The 19,247-nt window shown below is 39.0% G+C and overlaps 1 protein-coding gene across 1 annotated transcript; it reads right to left on the reverse strand.

Moving 5' to 3' along the window:
- Positions 1 to 1,946: 1,946 nt before the first annotated feature.
- Positions 1,947 to 18,651, reverse strand: LOC123827364. Its single transcript, XM_045851884.1, has 5 exons — positions 18,558 to 18,651; positions 18,101 to 18,253; positions 15,744 to 15,798; positions 13,925 to 14,014; positions 1,947 to 2,184 (listed from the first exon to the last, which is right to left on the reverse strand). Exons 1-5 carry the CDS (start codon positions 18,649 to 18,651, stop codon positions 1,947 to 1,949), a joined length of 630 nt encoding a protein of 209 aa, XP_045707840.1.
- Positions 18,652 to 19,247: the final 596 nt, after the last annotated feature.

A 19,247-nucleotide genomic window follows, 5' to 3' on the forward strand; every position in this document is an offset into this window, starting at 1 on the left:
ATGCAAAAAAATATGATACATGTATTTGCAAAAATTGAGACTGCATTACACATGCTACTTTGCAACAGCTGGAACATCTTTATATGTCAGTTAGGGAACAGTTATATCATCACTTTTAGTAATGGCATTTTTGTTCCACTGCAGATTTTCCTATACTTGATCTGTAAAATGGTGTATAGTGTCAGCCCATGCCTTGGAGCACACAGTAGCATTTGGTTTTTCCAGTACATAATTATAAACTTTAAAGTATCTTACAAAAAATATGGGTTTACAGTTTATTTTGATAAATCAAAACTCTGACAACTCAAAGCCAACAGCCCCAACTAGCCATCCACTAGGGTTGCCTGCAGGGTCTGCCGCACCTCTGCACAGGGTACAGGACAGCAGATTTGCCTCTGCTGTCCTGTGCCCAGCCAGCTTGACTGACCTCAGTTTCCTTTCACTGGCTTTACACCTGATTAAATAACTCCCTCTTTTAGAGGATTTTTCCCTATTCAAAAAGCCTTATGATGAAGAACCCATTTTTATTCATTCATCTCTGTACACTCCTCTGATGTTTTTTTAAGATAAGTTTCTTGTAGTGGAATTGCTGGGCCAAAGGGTATTTTTAAGTCTTGACTCATACCACCAAATTACTCTCCAAAAAGTTTTCACAGCGGTCACTATTATCATCAGAGCCTGTGAACATCTCTTTGCACCTGCTAACCCTCTTCTCCTCTGTCCATGTGGGCTACTATAGTCTACTTATGCTGTATTGATCCAGAAAGAAAGGATAAAGTGAGAACAGGCATTGTCAACAAGGGTGGGCAGATGTGGGTTATCCCACCTCATACTTGGATAAATCAGTATTTTTCTGGCAGATTGCCTACATTATAAGAATATGAGCATTCCTCCCATATTAGATGATAGTTTCTAAAACATTATTAGGTGTGGAATTTTCAGCCTATTCATTTTTATTAATAATAACACAAAACCACACTTTGCCTCAGATTCCCTGGCTACACTTTTATTCTGTTAACCTTCTCATGTAACTGAGGAAACTTAAAGAAGGACAAGCTAAGAATATTTTGTTCTTTAATCCTTTGACTTAACCCATATGATGAGTTTACTTTATGGGAAAATCCAATTTACATGTTATTTTCCTTTAAGGGAAGAGTTACGAAGCACCTGGGTCACACTGATTTCTCCACATCCTAGGCTATTACAGTAGGTCTGACAATGGGAGAGAAAACAGTGAGGGACAAGGGTTGCAACCATTGGATTCTGATTTATTTTCATACAAAAAATGGCAAGCCCCGTAATTAAACCCAGTCCCAAATCCTCAGCCTCTGAGGGACTGCGGACCCAGAGACCTTTCGTGTGCCGCTCCACACGCATCCCTCTCAGATTCATCTCTGTACCTACAGATGGTGTCCAATACATATTTATTAAAGCCAAAAAATTTCACAGTTTAATAAATTAGTTATCTTAAAAGGAAAAATTTTCTGGTATTTTACCCAAGTTTCCTCTTAATGATATTTACATCCATACTTGCTCATGTGCCCAATCAATTCTGAATTTCATTACAAAAGACTTTAGCCTTGAAATAACAAAAGAAAGGGTGTGTGAGAGGTGATGTTCTTTAGTTTTAAAAACACTTTCGAGTTAATCATTAATATGCTCAAATTGTTTCATCAGCTATATGTATATACAAATATATCTTTTACAAACACACACACAAATATATATAAAATCACTTAAGTCATAGGCAGAGCTTTTACAATAAATTCCCAATTTATTATAATTTTACAATATATTGTTAATATATAGTTTTTATAACTTTATATTAATAATACAATATATTTTTAATATATTATAAAAGGACTTTCACAATATATTCCCAGCTTTTTGCTTATAGGGCTATTGGTAGTAAATTGTTGGAATTAAGAAATAAATAGCTTGACATATCACATATTTAGAAAAATTCTTAAAGAGAGGAAACTCTCGATTGGCAAAAACATATATTGGGGAGGGGAGGTGACTATAGTTCTTCTTCCTGAATAAAATCTTGGAAACCATGCTGACTTCCAAATTTCAAGTGTGGCAACTGAGGAGACTAGTTTCTTTTCTACTGTTAAGAAGATGTTGATGACAGATACCCATATCAGCATACACTGTAGCATTATCACCAATGAAACTTTTTCCCTAAGAAAAACAGAAATAGATATAAGCTAGGGTTACTTTCTACATCATATTTTGAATCATGAATTTTTTCAGGTGACCAAACTAAAGGACAGAAGATGGTAAGCTATTTGCCATGTAATCCATTTCATTTAAAGGATCACTAGCTATATTTAATGACATCCAAAAATAACCCTTCAGTTGCTGAAATACTAGGCTTGGAAAGCAGGCCAGGGAGCAGGAAGGTTATTCTAGTTTTATTTCATTTTCTTGAAGGGCAAAGGCAGCTTCTCATTCACAGCAAGAAACTGACCCTAAAGCTACAGAAGGGAAAAAACTATTCCAGATCTGTGGAATCCTGAGTGGACGATTGCTATCTATCCACAGTAGTAGCAAAATGTCTCCTTCTATAAACATTCAAGGTAGAGCCTCTGCTTCTCATGCAGCTAGAAACTGTAGTGGTTATTAATTCATCTAAATAATGTGAAGGAGTTTTGTGTAGCAAAGTATAAGCAGACCAGGCACGTGATTTTGCACAAACAGTTCTTAGTGATTACATAAATGCATGCCTTTCAAAGGATCTGGACTCACCAGGGACCTATTTTGTTGAACATGTGCAACAACCATTGTAATTGGGCCTTTTTATTCAACAGTAACTCAAGCATATTAACATCGTCAAACTGCACGAGAACATAGAGTGCTGAAACTTTCTCCTATTTTTTATCTTAATTTAGCATATTAGTATATAATTTTTTCTTTTTGTTTCAGGTCCAAAAATACCCACCCAGATAACATCTGTCAAAAAGCTGCCTTTAGTAAGTAGGTAGCTATTGCACAGTTGGGTGGTTTAGCTGGAGTACTTATTCTCACTTCTAACCAGTGAGGTCTCTGGCTTACTCTTGTGGAGCCCATTCAGCCACATTGAGGTGGTAGCTGAATCTCAGCATCAGTTATTAGCAGTGGGACACAATATAGAGACATGGTTTGTCACAGTGTGTCATATCAGAATCACCTATAGTACTTTGTCAAGCTGCACCTACAGAAGTCTGTCACTGGAGATTTGTACTGCTTCCCCTTGCAGGTGGGAATGGGAGAGAAACTACAGTTTCTACCAGTTGAAAATCGGTGCCACAATGAGCCACATCTGTTGACTGTGACTATGTGGTTTCCTTTAGGTGTGTATGTTGGCAAAGAAGTTGAGAACTACTCTTCTAAATTCCACCCACACAAAGATATATTTACAGCTCTGTCCCTCTTCAAGCACCATGCCTCCTATACGTCAAAATGTTGTTAAATGAGTAAATCAGTGCATAAGTAAATGCATGCTTTCACCATAAATGGAAAACATAAACATTTGATATACAGTTTAATTCTTAAAATTGTCATGAGTCAGGTAATTTTACAATAAACACTGTTTTTAAACAAAACTATCTAAACTCTCCATCAAGGAGCTAGTAAAGTGAACATGAATTCTTTGACCTCTCAATTAAATGAGAACTAAATTTAATCATCAAAGGTTGGGGGAATAAGATAGCTGTTCTTTCCACCCTTCCTGAAGCCCCCAAGTTTTCTAAAGCAAGGGTAGATCCACTGAAGAGAAATCAACTCAGAAGATCCTCAGATGTGACTCTTTCTTTAAAAAAAGACTTCATTTATTTATTTTTAGAGAGTGGAGAAAGGAAAGGAGAAAGAGAGGGAGAGAAACATCAATGTGTGGTTGCCTCTTGTGCACCCCATACTGGGGGTCTGGCCCACAACTCAAGCATGTACCTTGACTGGGAATCGAACCAGCAACCCTTTAGTTCACGGGCCCATGCTCGATCCACTGAGTTACACCAGCCAGGGCATAAGTGACCCTTTAATAGATCCACAATTGCTCTAGAAAATCTGGGGTTCCAGGAAGAGTGGAAAGGACTACTATCCTTCTACCATCCATGCGCCCTCTACCAGCTGCCATAATTCTTCAGCTCAATTTTCAGCCTTTAATTAAACTAATCAGAAGTCAACATGGCTAAAGGTGCAAGTTGTTTCTCATGTCTGAAACAGCTAGCTGCCCCCACACTTGGTGTTCCTCTTTTCCGTAGTATAAGCTGCTGCTGAGAAGTGGCTGCCCAGCCAGAGACTACATTCCCTAGCTCTCCTTGCATCCAGGTGGAGCCAATGTGGCTAGTTCTTGCCAATGGGCTGTCAACTTAAGTGAGATGGGTCACTTCTGAGCCAAGACATGTGAAGAAGTGAATATTTCTTCTCCTCACTCCTTTTCTCTTTTGCCAGCTGGATACAAAACAGATGGTAGGAGATGATAGACCCACAAGACAGAAGAAGCCTGGATCCTTGAATCATTCCATGGGCACAGAAGAAAGGCATTTCTGATCAGGAAGACACTGACTGGCTCCTTACATAAATAAGAAATTAACCTGTTTTCTGTTCATCCACTGAAATTTAGAGACTTGCTTATAACAGCAGCATAAATGATTCTGATGAGTGCGCCAGCCCCTCACCATGAGCGCGTGTCATGCTTCAGCAGTAACAACCTGTGTGCAATTTCCCGGGCTGACCAAGCATTTTCATTCTTTCATGTGTTTATACACACCGATCCTTCTGCTTGTAACACTGAATTTTCTCTGCCTATTCATTCACCTCTCCAGCCCTTTGTCCTTGATCAACTTGTATTAATCCTTAAAACCCAGCTTCTAAGCTTCTGTGGAGCATTATTCTGTCAATGGGCTCCATTCCTGCCATGTACTTCCCTAGTTTGTACATAATTCCACTTTTGCATGTCACAATATTTTAGAATTCTCTGTTTATAAATATGCCAACCTTACAACATACATATTTGTCAGGTTTCTATACTCTAAAGCTCCTAGCAGAATGGTGCTACAAGAGATGATTTATGACTATATGCTAGGTTTCTGCCTAATTAGGACTTTGTTTATTTTAAATTAATCTGATCCATGGAGGATTAGACACAGAATCTGCTAACTACTGGAATACGAAGACAGCAATGAAGGGAAGGAATCTTAGTGTATGCTGCTAATTACTCACTGAATGAGTATGAGCAATGCAGCCTTACAAATAAGACAACAAGAGAAAAACATATGCATTTCCATAAATTTCTAAACTTAACAAATGTTTAAGGGAAACACAGATCCTGATATAAGGCCAAAACCTGATAGCCTAGGTTAAGACAAATGGTTCATCATAAAAACTTTATGGCATATATGCATTGTTTGTGCTTTATATAAGTGGATTTTATTCTAAAAGGTATAATCTCATTTTTTGCTGAAACTTTTCTGAGCATTAAATGAGATAATAAATATAAAAACATCTAGAGTAGGGCCTGGAATATATTGAGTATTCAATGAATGTTGGTTAAATGCACCTACAGAATAATGTCACTAAGCAAAGACAATAACCTTTGAAGTCGAATATGCGTGGTTTTAAATCCTCAGAGTTGACCTGTGTATTTCATTCTTTCATTTTGTTCTTGAGGAAGGGATACATGGAAGGAGGATATGAAACACTGTGGACAGCCAGAGGCATTAGCAGGTGAGGAAGTCTACTCACAAACTTCTCTGTGCCCTTCACTTGATGCAAATTTGAGGCAGTTGGTGTTTCAATTTACAAAAAGAATCTCTTGTTGAATTTTTCTTTTTAAATTATATTTTATTCTCGTGACTAGTTTTATGCTGGTCCCCATGAAATGTACATTATTAAAAAAATACAAACCTCATTTGATAAGCCTATTACCTTATGTTCATGGCTGCCAGCTTTATTCTATTGAATTCAAATTCGCCTGTGGCAGTGCTTCGCATCTAATTTGTGACTTTCACAAGGTGAACCTTGCATCATTTTCCCTTGCCTCTGCTTGCATTTATCTAAATGAAAACAGTTTCTCTTAATGCATAGGTTTGCTTGATAAGCCATTAATACCACAGATGAGCCCTGAAATGCTCATAAAAGGAAACATCACAATAAATATTTATTGTTGTTTCACCAAGACACACAAACCCTGTATATTTTAATATGGCTGGCTACTTGGTTTCTCTTTTAATAGAGCTTATTTGCTTGATTTCATTTTCTCAAATAATTGCTCTTCCTCTGAAGGTTATGTGAGGGGTATGGGTGGTTGAAAAGGAGGAAGGGATATGGAAATACGTGAGAGTGAGGTGTGTGGAACATTTAAACTGACTAGAAGACTGAAATGAAATGAGGGTCAAGTATTTTGTGTTTAAATAGATGAACTTGTGTGGAATTTATCTAACTCAGAAAAATCATCTGCATTAAACACAGCGTCTCATAAACACAGCTTCAAGAAAAACAAACAATTTTAGGCTAACATAATTTCACAGAGAATAATTCTCAGAGGGAAAAATGAATCATGGGGAAACTAGTGGTGTTTTCTTTAGCTTCTATGTCCTTTATGGTTGATGTCCCATATATTTTAAAATAGTATTTACATTCCAAATGACAAGCAATATTTGCTCAATTTTGAAAAAATCCTTAAGAGCTATTTAAAATAATACATTTCACTAAAGAACATGCAATGAATTCATTGTCAGAATGCTGCAAAGGGCACCTCACTAGACAAATCCCTGTAGTCCAGAGCTCAGGATCTCATGGAAAGCCACACATCAACATGCCAGGGACACAAAGGGAGGTAAGTCAGCCTAGTGGGGCTACCAGGGGGCTTTCTTGGCTGAGGCCATGTTTGAAGTGGATTTAGAGAATGTGAGGATACATAGGAGTAGTGAGTACAAAGGATAAAGTGCAGAAAAGAAATTCTATCAGAGGGTAAAACAGGAATTAAGTGTCCCAGACATGACAGAGCAACATGGGCAAGGGAATTTGCAACTATTTCTATATTGCTGGAACATGTTTGAACTTCCCTTCCTGAATGACATTATTTTTAGGATTTGTATCTTTTTCCACTACTAGTTCTTTACCTAAAGGTTTACTTAGTCATATCATGAATTTTTTTTAACACATATAACTTTGAGAATGGAGGCATGGCGTACTTGTGTTGCCACCCTTCAAGGCCAGGCAGGTTCATGGTATTCGTGCAGACAGACAAAAATTCACAGAGCTGTTGGGATGTCTGGCATGCCTGTATTCATGGGTGGGCGAGCCACACATGCTGCAAGCTATGTGTCTGTCTACATGTCTCATGTCGTGGCCCTTGCTCCCCCGAGTAGCACCCTTTGTGGCAGCTATCCCTTTGCGTGTCTCTCATTATCATCACCCCCAGCAGGGAGTCCCTACCTGTTTACGTACTAGAGGGGAACAAAGCCGGCAAGATGCCAGAAATTATATAACATAACATAATTCTGCCCAGGTGAGCTCTCTTAATGTTATGAAAACAGTTTATGGGACCCAGTTGAAAGGCCATGAGAACACTGGTTATCAGGCCCGTCTAAGGCTATGGGAACACTGCTTCCCTTAGTTACCCACACACCTGAACAAGGAAGCCAGACTGCCTCCACTTACCCTACGGTACTCTTTCTAATACCCCTAGTTACAAAAGGAAATACTACATATATAATTAAATTTGTATTTACATGTACGTATATATGACTTTGAAGTACATGATCAATTGTGAAAACCATAACAAGAAGTACATTGAAAAAACCAGATTTCTTAAAAAAAAAAGATTGGCAAGAGTAGCTATCTCTTTTTCTTGGCAGTATTTTACTTAGCTCTTTGTAATTAAGAGAGAACTTGAAGTGAGTGAAGTATATTTAAGAAGGGTGAGTTTAAAGAGACTTATTTGAAGAGACAGTAAATAAAAGTAAATTTAATCTTTTTAAGCTTAGATTTAAGAAATCCCTGGTGCATCATTTGAACCAAATGAAAATTACCTTCTATACATTCCTCTAGATATTCACCTGGAAATAGCATCTCCTGTGAAGAAAAAGAGGTATGACAAATACCAGGGGAGCATACCCCTGCCAAGGAGAAAATGTGGTTTGTATTTCCAAAGGGTTTTTTCCATGCTGAGTGTATAATATTTACTTGTTAACAGAAGAGGTTCGATTTTTACTTCTCCATTTTCAAACCACTCAATTTCAGGAGTTATGTGCATTTTGCATTTATTACAATTCCGAACAAGTGATTATACGTAGTTCTTCTAATTAAAGTTTCCTAAATTGAAGGAGAAAATAATTTACATTTTGTCAGAGGAGTTGAATCCACAGAGGATTCTCATTTTATAGGTGAAACATAGTGTTAGAAACAGCATTAATCTTGCAAAAGCAGATTTCAAAAATCACATTTCTCAGACCATAAAAATGTTGGGTGAGTTTGAATACACTCAGAAAATTCTTTTAAGATGAACTGTAGAGTTCCATCCAAGATGGAGGTGTAGGTAGAAACCCTTTGCTTCCCTGCACAACCAAGAGGAGGACAACAACCAATCTAAAATCAATAAACAACCAAAAATGCCAGAAAATCAAACTACATGGAACTCCAACAACCAAAAACTTAAGAAAAAATCAACCAGAACAACCAGACCAGTAAGGTGGACTGCATGGACGAACTAAGAAAAACCGAAGTGAGGCGGCTCGGGGGTGAGGCTGACTGCGGAGCTCCACAGAGCTGTGTGGGAGGGGCTGACTTAAGGAGAAAACTAAGACTCAGAGTTGACTGTGGGCTAGGCTGGGGCTGCCATGGTGAGAGATACCTCCAGTCTTACATGACAGTCTGTTAGAAAGTGCTAGAGATGAACAGGCAAGCTGCAATTTTCCCTCTCTGGCCCCTCCCCCATAAGCAGCACAGCAAAGAGAGTTGCCCCTCCCAGGTGAATACCTAAGGCCCTTCCCCTTACAACTTAGCAGGTGCCCCAAGACAAAGAAATATGGCCCACATGAAAGAACACAGCAAAACCTCAGAACTAAGTGATGAGGACATTGCCAACCTATCTGATGGAGAATTTAAAGCTCTGGTAATCAAAATGCTCACAGAATTGATTGAGATTAGTCAAAAAATGAAAGAACAAATGAAAGATACCCAAAATGAAGTAAAGCAAAATATTTAGGGAACTACCAGTGACAAGAAGGAAACCAGGATTCAAAGCAACAATTTGGAACAAAAAGAAGAAATAAACATCCAACTGGATAAGAACAAAGAAACAAGAATCCAAAAAATTGTAGAGAGGCTGAGGATTCTCTGGGACAACCTAAAACATTCCAACATCCAAATTATAGGGGTGCCAGAAGGAAAGAAACACTAGCAAGAGATTGAAAACTTATTTGAAAAAATAATGAAGGAAAACTTCCCTAATCTGGTGAAGAAAATAGACTTCCAGGAAGTCCAGGAAGCCCAGAGAGTGCCAAAGAAATTGGACCCAAAGAGGAACACACCAAGGCACATCACTGTTAACTTAACCAAGATTAAATGTAAAGAGAGAATCCTAAGAGCTGCAAGAGAAAAGGAGAAAATTACCTACAAAGGAATATCCATAAGGCTATCAGCTGATTTCTCAAAAGAAATCCTACAGGCAAGAAGGGACTGAAAAGAAGTATTCAAAGTCATGAAAGGCAAGGACCTACATCCAAGATTACTCTATCCAGCAAAGCTTTCATTTAGAATGAAAGGGCAGATAAAGTGCTTCCCAGTAAACTAAAGCTAAAGGAGTTCATCATCACCAAGCCCTTATTACATGAAATGTTAAAGGGACTTATCCAAGAAAAAGAAGATCAAAAGAAGAACAATAAAATGATAACAAACTCACAACTATTAACAAATAAACCTAAAAGAAAAGAAAAACAATGAAAACAAAACTAAGCAAACAATCAGAACAGGAACAGAATCAGAGAAATGGACATCACACAAAGGAAGGTCAGTGGGAAGGAGGAAGGGAGGAGTAGGGCCGGAAAGGTACAAGGAAGAAGAAGCATAATTAGTAGGCATAAAATAGACAGGAAAAGATAAAAAATGGTATAGGAAACAGAAGACTCAAAGAACTTATAAGGACACCCCGTGGACATGAGCTAAGGGGGGAGAATGCTAGAGGGTGGAGGAGTCAGGGTGGAGAGAGGATAAAGGAAGAAAAAAATGTGAAAAGTGTAATAGCATAATCAATAAAAATACTATAAAAAAGATGAACTGTAATCAGCCATCTACTTAAAAGACTTCAATAACTTTTCCATATACACAGACATTAATTCCACAATCTGATCGTAAACCCTTTGAAGGAAGGAATTACCATACCATGTATCATCTCAGAAACTGACTTTTTCTCTGGAAGAATACATATTTCCAATTTTTGTATTGGTCAACAAATGCTGGTTAAGCATTTGTTGCTGGTTAACAAATACTGTTCTTTTTTTATTAAGAGTTTATCTTTTTGGAAGTGTTTAAGGTTCACAACAAAATTAAGAATGTACAGAGAGTTTCCATATACCCTACTCTCACACATGCAAAGTCTCCTCCATAGTAACATCTCCCAATGAGGCGATGCATTTATTACAATTGGTAGACCTAAACTGACACATAAGAATCACCCAAAGACCATAGTTTACATTCGAGTTTTTCATTCCTGCTGTTGTACATTCTGTGGGTTAGGACATGTGCATAATGACATTTATCCACCATCACCACATCCTACAGAGTATTTTTACTACTCTATAAACCCTCTGTGTTCCTCATGTTCTCTCTCCTCTCCTCCCCCAAATCCTGGCAACTACAGATCTTTTTATTCTCTCCATAGTTTTGCCTTTTTCAGAATGTCATATAGTTGGAATCAGATAGTACACAGTCTTTTCAGATTGGCTTCTTTCACTTAGTAATATGCATCTAAGGTTCTTATATGTCTTTTCAGGGCCTGATAGCTCTTTTTTTTTTTTTGGCACCGAATAATACCCTTTGTGTGGATGTATCACAATTTACATATCCACTCACCAACTGAAGGACATCTTTGCTGCTTCCCTTTTTTGGCAATTATGAACAAGGCTGCTGTAAACATCTGTGTGTAGGTTTTTATGTGGACATAAGTTTTCAGCTCATTTGGATAAATACCAAGAAGCATCATTGCTGGATTTTTTGGTAATAGTATGTCTAATTTTGTAAGAAAAGTAGCTGTACCATTTGGACTTGTTATTGTTCCAGATTTTGGACATTCTAATTCATGTGTAGTGGTATCTCAATGATGTTTTAATTTGCATTTTCCTGATGATACATGGTGTAAAATATTTTTCATATGCTTATTTACATCTGTATTTCTGTTTTGATGAGGTGTCTATTAAGGTCTTTGGTCCATTTTTAATCAAATTGCTTGTGTGTTTTTTATTGTGAGGGGGTTTTGGGGTTTTTTTTTAAGATTTTATTTATTTATTTTTAGAGAGAGAAAGAGAGAGAGAGAGAGAAACATCAATATGCGGTTGCTGGGGGCCGTGGCCTGCAACCCAGGCATGTGCCCTGACTGGGAATTGAACCTGTGACGCTTTGGTTTGCAGCCTGTACTCAATCCACTGAGCTATGCCAGCCAGGTATTGCCGAGTTTTAAGAGTTTCTGATTTTTTAACATGAAAAACAACATTTAGAGCATTAGTATTGATTAGATGACTCATTTTCAAACACAAAACCAATCAACTAAAAGCAGGCAATATCCCATAAGAAAGGACCATCCCACATCATGCAAATATGTATAGCAGTGATTTCTCAGTTCACCCCCAAAGGGAACCTACAGACACTCAGGTACCCATATACTAAGGGAAGGGGAACACTTCCTGGATACTAGGCCCAAGTTAAAATTGACTCAGGCATCTAAAAAAAAACACTGTTATGACTCCTCTGTTAAAGAAGGGATATATTTGTGTCAGATAATAATTAGAGTCCCTGCCCACATCTGTCTCACAGAGATTACATGAATCCATCTTATCATTATTTCATTATTTCTCAAATAAATAATTGGAATGGATATACTAAACATTCTACCATTGCTTAGTATATCCACTTAGTAAACCAGCACACTGATTTTTTGGTTTATAGAATCAAGAGTTACATCAAGTGGAAACATCTGAGACTACTTATCTACTCTGACAAGATAGTAAATCACAACAAGATAGTAACAATTCCCCCCAGGGGGAATTGCAGATTAGCGGCAACTTCAAGGACCTAAAAGATGTAGGGGTCACAATCTCCATAATATCCCTATTTAATTCACTAGTCTGGCCTTCGCAGAAAAAGGGTGTATCACAGTGGGTGACAGTAGACTACCACAAACTTAACAAAGTCATTGCTCCAGTTGCAACTACTATGCTGAATATGGTATCTTTAATGACAAAGATTAACACAGTGTCAGGTACATGATATTCAGCTATTGATTTGGCAAATGAATCTCTCCATATTTATCAAAAAGGAAGACCAAAAGCAATTTGAATTCATTTGGAATGTACAACAGTGAACATTCATTGTTTTTCCTTAGACCTATGTTAATTCTCCTGCTGTTTATCATAATATAGTCCAAAGGAAACTCTATTATCTGATCATCACTCAGAATATCACTTTTGGCCCACTATACTGATGAATCATGTTAATCTGACTTTATTGGTAAGAAATGGCAAGCACTTTGGATGCATTGGTAAGACACAAGCTTTAGAAGGTGGGAGAACAAATCCTATAATGATCAAGGTTCAATCTGAGTGAAGTTTTTAAGCATTCTGAAGTATGCTGGAATATACTTTTCAAAGTAAAATATACCTCCTTTCACTGACAAAAAAAATTACATTACTTGGTGGTTCTCTTTAGGTTTTGGAAGCAGCACAGTCCACAGCTGGGAATACCAAAATAACTCTTACTGAATCATGCAGAAGATTGATTGCTTTGAATGGGGCCCAGAGTCAAACAGAGCTTTGCCACAGATCCAAGCAGTGGTAAAGAAAACATCATGAGAAGTCTGGCATGCTAGGAGAGTTGTGGTGAAGATCTCTGTAGTTTTAGAGAAGGCCAGACCATCTGTGGCAAAGAAAAATATATACTTCAAAAGTATATTATTCATCTTGGCCTGCTACTTGGCCCTGATGGGAACTGGGTATAAGACCATGGGACATCAAGTGACCATACAGACAGAATTGCCTATCATGAGTTGGTTTCTATGAAACCAATGAAGAAATAGAGTTGGGAGAGCAGTAGCTTCTATTGTCAAATGGAAGGCCTTCAAATTCTCATGTCAAGATCCTAACCCCCAAAGACCATGGTATTAAGAAGTGGGGTCTTTGGGAGGTTTGTAGGTCATGAGGGTAGAGCCATTGTGAATGGGATAAGAAGTTTTACAAAAGAGACCCCACAGAGATCTCTTGCCCCCTCCATTACATGAAGACACAACAAGAAAGCACCATGTATGATCCAGAAAGTGGGCCCTTCCCAATCATGGAATTTGCGGGTTCCATGATCCTGGACTTTCCAGCCTCCAGACTGTGAGAAATAAATTTCTGTCATTTATAAGCCACCCAGTCTATGGTATTTTATGATAGCAGCCCAAATGAAATAAGACATCCAGTTTGGGGCTTAAGTTCAGAGGGCAAAAGTCAGCTGAGGTAACAGATGTCCCATGTCACCTACCCTTATTGCATTGACATCATTTCTTCAACTCACACCTATGGCCAGTGGATAAAAAAGGAAAAAGTCTGAGCTTGGCTCACAAATGGATTGGTTTGCTAAGTGGGTAAAATACCAAATGTACTAGAGCGGCACTACAATCTCATTCAGAAGTGGACGTAAAAGATGATCGTGAGGAGGAGTCTTCCAAATGGGCAGCATATCTGACCTTTCACTTTGTGTGGAGAAAGTAGCCCCAAGTGAAGATCCACAAAGATTCATGGACAGTGTAGAATGACTTAGCTGGTGGATCTGACACCTGAAAGAAATAAGGATGGAAAATCATAGATACTTGAGAAAGAAGCATATGAATGAACCTATACAAGTGTCCACAACATGTGAAGATATTTTTATTGCAATTAATGCCCACCAATTAGCATCCAACACAAAAAAAGTCACTAAATAAACCAAATGGATTCAGTCCATAGATGTCAGACAGTCTCTCTCTTAGCTATCCCAATGTTTCCACAATTATCTCATGAATAGAGTAGTTATGGTTGCAGAGTTGGAGGCAATTCCTGGTCTTAACAGCCCAGGCTTACTCCCACCGAGGATTATATACCTACTGCCACCATTGACCTGCCAGCAACAGAGACCAGTGCTGAGCTCCCTGTCTGGGTCCAATCACTCACTGAAAACTTCCAGCCACTTGGAGACAAGATAACCTCTTGTACCTTAACTTGTAACATGTGCACTGGGTATGGGTTACCTTCCCTGCATGCAGTGCCTCAGGTAGCACCACTCTCTAAGGTATCGTGAAGTATCTGCTCTACCTTCACAAAACCACACATACCAATATCTGAAACCAAGAGACCCATTTTCAAGCAAAGAAAGTACTGTCATGAGTAAATGAGTATGTGATTCAATGATCCTATCCAGCAAGGATATGGCCTCTCGAAGGCATAGCTGAGGCTCAAGCCTGAATATGGTATCTTGTGAAGATGAGGTGCTGTATTTTAGGATGTGATAACCCCATTAAACTGAAGCTATTATGTTGGTAAAATATGTGGGTGCAGAAACCAAGTGGTAGAAGTCAGAGTGGCACTGCTCATCACGACCCCCAGAGACCCACTTGAAGAATTTGTGCTTTGTATCCCTGTAACTTTCAGCAGCGAGGCTCCCACTTGAAGAAAGATATCATTATACTAAAAAGCTAGCCCAGTAGAAGTGACAGCCAAAAGTGGAGGGATCTAGAATGAGTGGTGGAGAATGAAAATAGAAGGGTCAATTACAGCCTTTGAGATGCACTATAGCATCAGGTCCACTGTCCTGCTAACACTCCCTCTATAAGTTTTCAGAGATTGTAACCAAACAGAACCCTAGAGAAGCTGTGCCTGGATGGGGCAAAATTAAGGTAAAAAGCCAGTGTTTCTGAGTGATGCAAGGGAGAGTCAGTAGTGGACACCATCAATGTCTAATCTACATACCTTTCTAGCTGGTGTGCTCTTTTCCCAGCTCTTGTGTTGCCTGCTAATGGCTCACAGCTGCCTCCTTCTGGGAAGCTCCTAGTCCTCAAACTAGTTCTGCCCTAACATACCCAGGAGTGGGAGGACTTCAGCCAGTGACCAACTAGCAGAGTATACAAAAGTCCAGCCCCTGACTTCAAGGTGGACCACATCTGTAGCACAGTTTGTGCTACCCAAGCTTCCTTGTGGAATCAGACTGAAGCCAGTCTCTGAGGCCCCATGCTTGCCTAGCTCTTTTCTCTGACCCGCAGCACTTCCCCCACTCCCCCTCTCTCAAGTGTGCTTCCCTCAGTACATTACTTGAACAGGAATTCCTGTCTCAGGCTCTGCATCTAGGGAACACAACTGAAGATACCATTTATAGAAATTAAATGTGTATGTGTGTTAACAGCAGCACACATGTTAAGGAATACACATAAATTAAAAGGGAGTACATTCAACACATTAGAATTGCTATGGTGGAAAATAGGGGTAAAAGAGAACAAATAAATAAATAAAATAAAAGAGAGGTCTTGCACCAACCAGTGTGGATACCATGACATGGATTGAGGACTGGTATAAACTCTACTCTGTACACCTGAAATCCAAAATAAACAAATAAACAAAAAGAGAGGTAGTTAGGTGATTTTTTTTTAGCAAATTCTTGTCTCAAAGTGTACAAATGCATTCTGATAGAGGCTCAAATTGTTTTTTCTCTAACATTTATTATTTGAGTATTTTTTTTACTTCCCAAGAGGGTAGAAAAGATTAAGAAAGGTAAAATCCCAGCCCTGGCTGGCATAGCTCAATGGATTGAGCACGGGCTGCGAACCAAAGCATCGCAGGTTTGATTCCCAGTCAGGGCACGTGCCTGGGTTGCAGGCCACAGCCCCCAGCAGCCCCCAGCAGCTCTCAGCAGCCCCCAGCAGCCCCCGGCAGCCCCCAGCAACCACACATTGATGTTTCTTTCTCTCTCTCTTTCTCCCTCCCTTCCCTCTCTAAAAATAAATAAATAAAGTCTTAGAAAAAAAAGAAAGGTAAAATCCCAATTGGTTTTTATGGGTCTGGGCCAACCTTATTTTCCAGTATTCTAAATTTAAAATGTGTAAATAGTGCTGAATTTATTATTTCAACCAGGTCTTACTTTTTCCTCTTCCTGCTCAGCATCTATCTATCACTGACCATCCCACACTCCTACCCTTTACCAGGAATAATTTGAAAACTTTACAGTCAGTATCAAAGCTACCAGAAGCATTTTGGTCTGAGTTCTTCTCTTTTGACAAGTTCTAAAAGTAAGCTGTAGATCACAAACACAAACACATAAAAACAGAGAAACAAATTTTACCATAGGAACTAAAAAATGTATTTCCTTCAGAATGTGTTTTGCATGTTTTTGATATCTCCATAATACTAGGCAAACACAATGTGTGAGCTACTTTAATTGTATTTGCCACTATGCTTTTCTCTAAAATTCAATTAGGTTCAACTAATAAATAATGAATAATGATCACTGCTCTTCGTTACTACAAAAATCATTTAAACACAGTCTATTTATTTTAAAAGTTTGTAACTGGTATTGAAAGAGAATATTTGAATATACTGGGTCTTCAACTTTTCGAGGAGAAATGTTCACACTCTTAATTTCTAAAAGTATTCTCATCTCCATTCTTTTAACATTATCTCCATGATTTGTATAAGAAAGTTAAAATTACTTTCCAACACAATGTTTCTTTGCAAGTCTGCTTTGTAAAGGTTTTTATATTATCTGTAATCTCTTCCTTGCCCCGAGAAACATGTTTATTTATCCTTCCCTGTTGGCTTGCTAAACTACCCAGCAAACACCCTGACAGATACACAAATGTTTATAACAACAAAGCTCTTTCTCTTAATAGCAGAAGTGGGTTGAAACTGTTGGGATGACCAAAGATTTCATCAGAATAGGCAATTAGCATAAGAAACTCTCCAGGTTTTTGTCAATAAAAGTGACTAAATCATTACTTGAGGATATTGGGAAGGGGTTCTGCACTCTGCTTCTGGGTCAAAGACCCAGAGTCCCACCTACTCCATAGGTATATAAAGAATCACACTGTTATGCCTCCTGGTATCTTCTTTATAAAGCATAGACATGGACTTCAGGGATGAAGTTCAGACCCCTAGACTAGGCTCACAATCTGACCACTATCATACTCACACTCCCAGTATGACTTCTGTTTTGCAAAGTTCTATTTCCTTATATTCCCAGGCACCCCATGGGATTTCACCCCTGAATGGTACTACATACACTCTTCTACAGATGCAGTGCCCTGCCCTGTCGCTCCACCTGGTGAACCAGATTGATGACTTTATGCCTACATCTCTCATTTCCTATGGTCTCAGAGCTATCAAAGTATTTGTGGGTCAGAAAGATGTTGGTGTTGAGAAAAAGTTTTTATTCCCACTTGGTCTACAGCTGGTCAGCAGGACTGGCGGCACAGCCCTTCCCCAAGTCATCCTCAACTCAGACCACTCAGGAAGAAACTCCCAGGCAAACATTTCCACTTATTCCCCTCACAGCCAGAGGTGGTTGCTCATCCTCTAAATTTCAATACCAACTCCAGCTCTTTCTCACATCGTCTCTCACTTGCACATGCTCACTTTCTCCACCCTGGGGGTAGTCGTGCCCATGTATAGGAATTGCTGTCCTCTCAATCCCCATGTGTCATTTTTCATTCTAGGATTTATCACTAGCCCAAGATTAACCTGAAAAGTTAACTTGCCTTGCTAGGAAACACTATACTTGACTGAAATTCAATCTTAAAAGTCAAGGGGCCTGGAATTAGCTACTTTGTTCTGTGTAAACTCTCCCATATTTCCCACAACACCCTCAAGTAAAAAGTGCAAGTCTTCAGTGCAAAACTCACAACATTTGACTAGATATAAGAGCAGCAAAGGTCCTAGGGCCAGCTTGATCATCTCTGCCAAGAGATCCCAGGACAAGTGGTTCATCTCAGGAAGAGCTGAGCTGTCCTCAAAGGCCTGATCCTTCTCTCCTCTGAGCAGACACCAGGAGACAGCTGGCAACACCACAAAAGTTAGAAGCAATGAAAGCTTTCATGGCTCACACCTTTACTTCCTTAATTCCTGTCTTGCTTAGCCCTCTTACCCAACAGATTCACTCTTCCCTTCAGATCCTCCCACTGTGCCCTCTGGAACCTTGTGGAATCATAAACAAACTATCCTCTGTACTAGCTTCTTAACTAAACATTTCATCTCCCACTTCCTGTACAGAAACTGTTTTTTTTCTCATCGGACATCATGTTCCCTGTAGCTTCACAGGGGACACAGCATCAGCTCACTTCCCCAGGGCCACCTGCAGACCTCTACACCTCTCTCTAACTTTTATAGCAACATCTTCCTCTTCTCTGGCAACATCCTCCACATCACCACCACTTTTGGAAGACATAGCACCCATCTTTTTGTATTTCTCCACCCAAGATCTGATGTCACCCTGAGCAATATCAATGTCCACAGGGACTATACAACACCATGACCTCTTTCCTTGACCTTCTCATTGCCAGGGACCCACATATCCAGTTCACTCACAGCAACATTGGACTTGAAACAGGCACTCAAAGAACTAAATTAAAGCCTCCTGCTTTGGCACTACAACCTTTGCTCCTGCCCACTCTTTGATGCAGTTACTCCTTTTCTTGTTCCTCTAGTTCCTCTACTTTCTGGGTCCTCCAGTCCCACAACCCCTCCACTTTGTTCCAAACCACCAATCCTTCCTCGCTTCCTCATTTTCCTTCTCAACATTAGCCTTAGTATTTCACTTCTCCAGCAATCACTTGCCAATATTCTCAGCTCCCTTGAAGATTATCTCTCCAAAGTACCTATGTGGCAAAGAGAACCTTATTTTTATTGTTTTATTCCAGTACTTAACTGGGGATACAACATGGTATATTTATCTTACATGTTATTATTTAACCTGCTAGCTTTATTATATTTTATTAACTTTTATGTTACTTTTCCTTTTATCATTTATGAGAACTTTCTTAGCTCTGTTCT

Source organism: Phyllostomus hastatus, unplaced genomic scaffold, assembly GCF_019186645.2.
Source record: "Phyllostomus hastatus isolate PE091 unplaced genomic scaffold, TTU_PhHast_1.1 phas_contig_86, whole genome shotgun sequence".
NCBI lineage: Eukaryota > Metazoa > Chordata > Mammalia > Chiroptera > Phyllostomidae > Phyllostomus > Phyllostomus hastatus.